General features: G+C 39.4%; 1 protein-coding gene across 1 annotated transcript; it reads left to right on the top strand.

The window, feature by feature from the left end:
• Positions 1-613: 613 nt before the first annotated feature.
• Positions 614-1540, top strand: LOC147700790 (olfactory receptor 5V1-like). The gene has a single exon (XM_086929233.1). It carries the CDS (start codon positions 614-616, stop codon positions 1538-1540), a length of 927 nt encoding a protein of 308 aa, XP_086785359.1.
• Positions 1541-1896: the final 356 nt, after the last annotated feature.

The raw sequence follows: 1896 nt of genomic DNA, 5'->3' as shown, positions 1-1896 counted from the left end.
AGTGGCCTAAATGTGGAGGAGTTTTCTTATTGCATTGTTTTCCCCACCAGGTTCACCATGCCTTGCAGATCTCTTCTGTAGCTGTGTGCAGAACAAATATGTCACCAGTTCACAGTCGTCATTTAGAGGCCAGGGAACTGGCAGTGTGGTGAGCAGGAGTGCCAACACTTTATGGCACAGCTCAAACTTCATTCAGGATGTGTGTTTTATTGAACAGTAATAGCACACAGCTTTGTACATCTGAGAGACATTTTTCAGTGGCATCAGCTTCCAGGATGATTTAATATTGTGGTTTAGCTCTCTTTAATACATGAAATTTAGGAACTGTTGTTGAAGCAAGTGTTAGAGACGGCCTTTCCCAGTTTTGTGAGCTGCACTCTCAGTGTCCCAGGTCTAGGAAGAAAATATAGTTCATCAAGAAAAGTGGTATTGCACTTTAGATGAGGAGAGAACAAATAATACATGTTAGAATAGTACCTCTGTGCTCACAATATTTCATTTAACAGTTTTATTTTTTGTTAATGCCTAGTAGCAATCAATCAAATCAATTATCTTCATTTTTTTTTATCCACAGGGTATCCTCAAGTTCTAGCATTGCTGCATTGCTGGATAAATGAATAAAGAAAATCTGAGCTCCCCTGAATATTTTTTAATTGTTGGATTTTCAGATATTCCGCAGTTGCAAATTCCACTTTTTGTTGCATTTTTAATAGTTTACCTGTTAACTCTAGTAGGAAATCTTCTGATCCTTACAACAACTTACTCAAACTCACATCTGCACACACCTATGTACTTCTTCCTCACACATTTGTCCTTTCTTGATATCTGTTACGTCACAGTCCTTTTTCCACAGATGCTAGCCCCCTTCTTTCTGGATGGCATACTGGTGTCTTTTACTGAATGTCTGCTACAGCTTTTTTTTTTCCTAGACATGTTAACAGTTGAGATCCTCATTCTTACAGTCATGGCTTATGATCGGTATGTCGCTATCTGCAATCCTCTGCGTTACATGACCATCATGAACAAGGCTGTGTGCATGTGGTTGGCTGCAGGAAGCTGGGGAGTGGGTCTTATAAATGCATTTCCACATATTGTGCTTGTGTCCAAGCTCTCTTTCTGCGAATCCCACACAATTAACCACTTTTTCTGTGAGTTGACTGCCCTGTTGAACATTTCATGCAGTGACACTTTCAGCAATGAGACACTCATTTACATCAGTGGAGTTGTAATAGGAATTACGCCATTTATTTTAATCATCTTATCTTATAGTAAAATTGCTGCCTCAATTATGAAAATCAAATCCAAGAGTGGGAAGGACAAGGCCTTCTCCACATGTGCCTCCCACCTCACTGTGGTTGTTTTATTCTTTACATGTCTCTGTTCTACGTACATGCGGCCGACGTCCACATATTCAAATAAGGAGAGCAAAATAATGTCTTTGTCATATGTCGCTGTTGCTCCACTGTGTAACCCAATTATATACTGTTTGAAAAATACTGAGTTTAAAAAAGCTCTGAGGAAATCAAAGAAAGCAACGTAATGTATGATACTGCAAGAAGGCAGCATAATTTCAAAGTGATAAACCAATAAAAAAGAAAGGGCCCAATGTAGGTCGCCAATTACCGGTCGGTAACGGCCGATTTCGGCCGTTACCGACCGGTATTTGGGATCTGACATGTAGGTAGGCTTAATTTACAGAATCGGTACATTTACTGATTCGGTAAATTTACCGATTCTGTAAAATACCGAATCGGTAAATTTACCGAATCGGTAAATACAGATGTAGTTGGCACTGAAAACAGTGCCACAGGCCATTACCGATTCGTTATTTACCATGTAATACTATTACATGGTAAATAACGAATTCCAGTGTACATGCACATCTGTGCATGTACA

This window comes from Lissotriton vulgaris, chromosome 7, assembly GCF_964263255.1.
Source record: "Lissotriton vulgaris chromosome 7, aLisVul1.2, whole genome shotgun sequence".
In the NCBI taxonomy this organism is placed as follows: Eukaryota; Metazoa; Chordata; class Amphibia; order Caudata; family Salamandridae; genus Lissotriton; species Lissotriton vulgaris.
The sequence above is the reverse complement of the archived record's forward strand: the minus strand, read 5'-3'. Positions and strand labels throughout refer to the sequence as shown.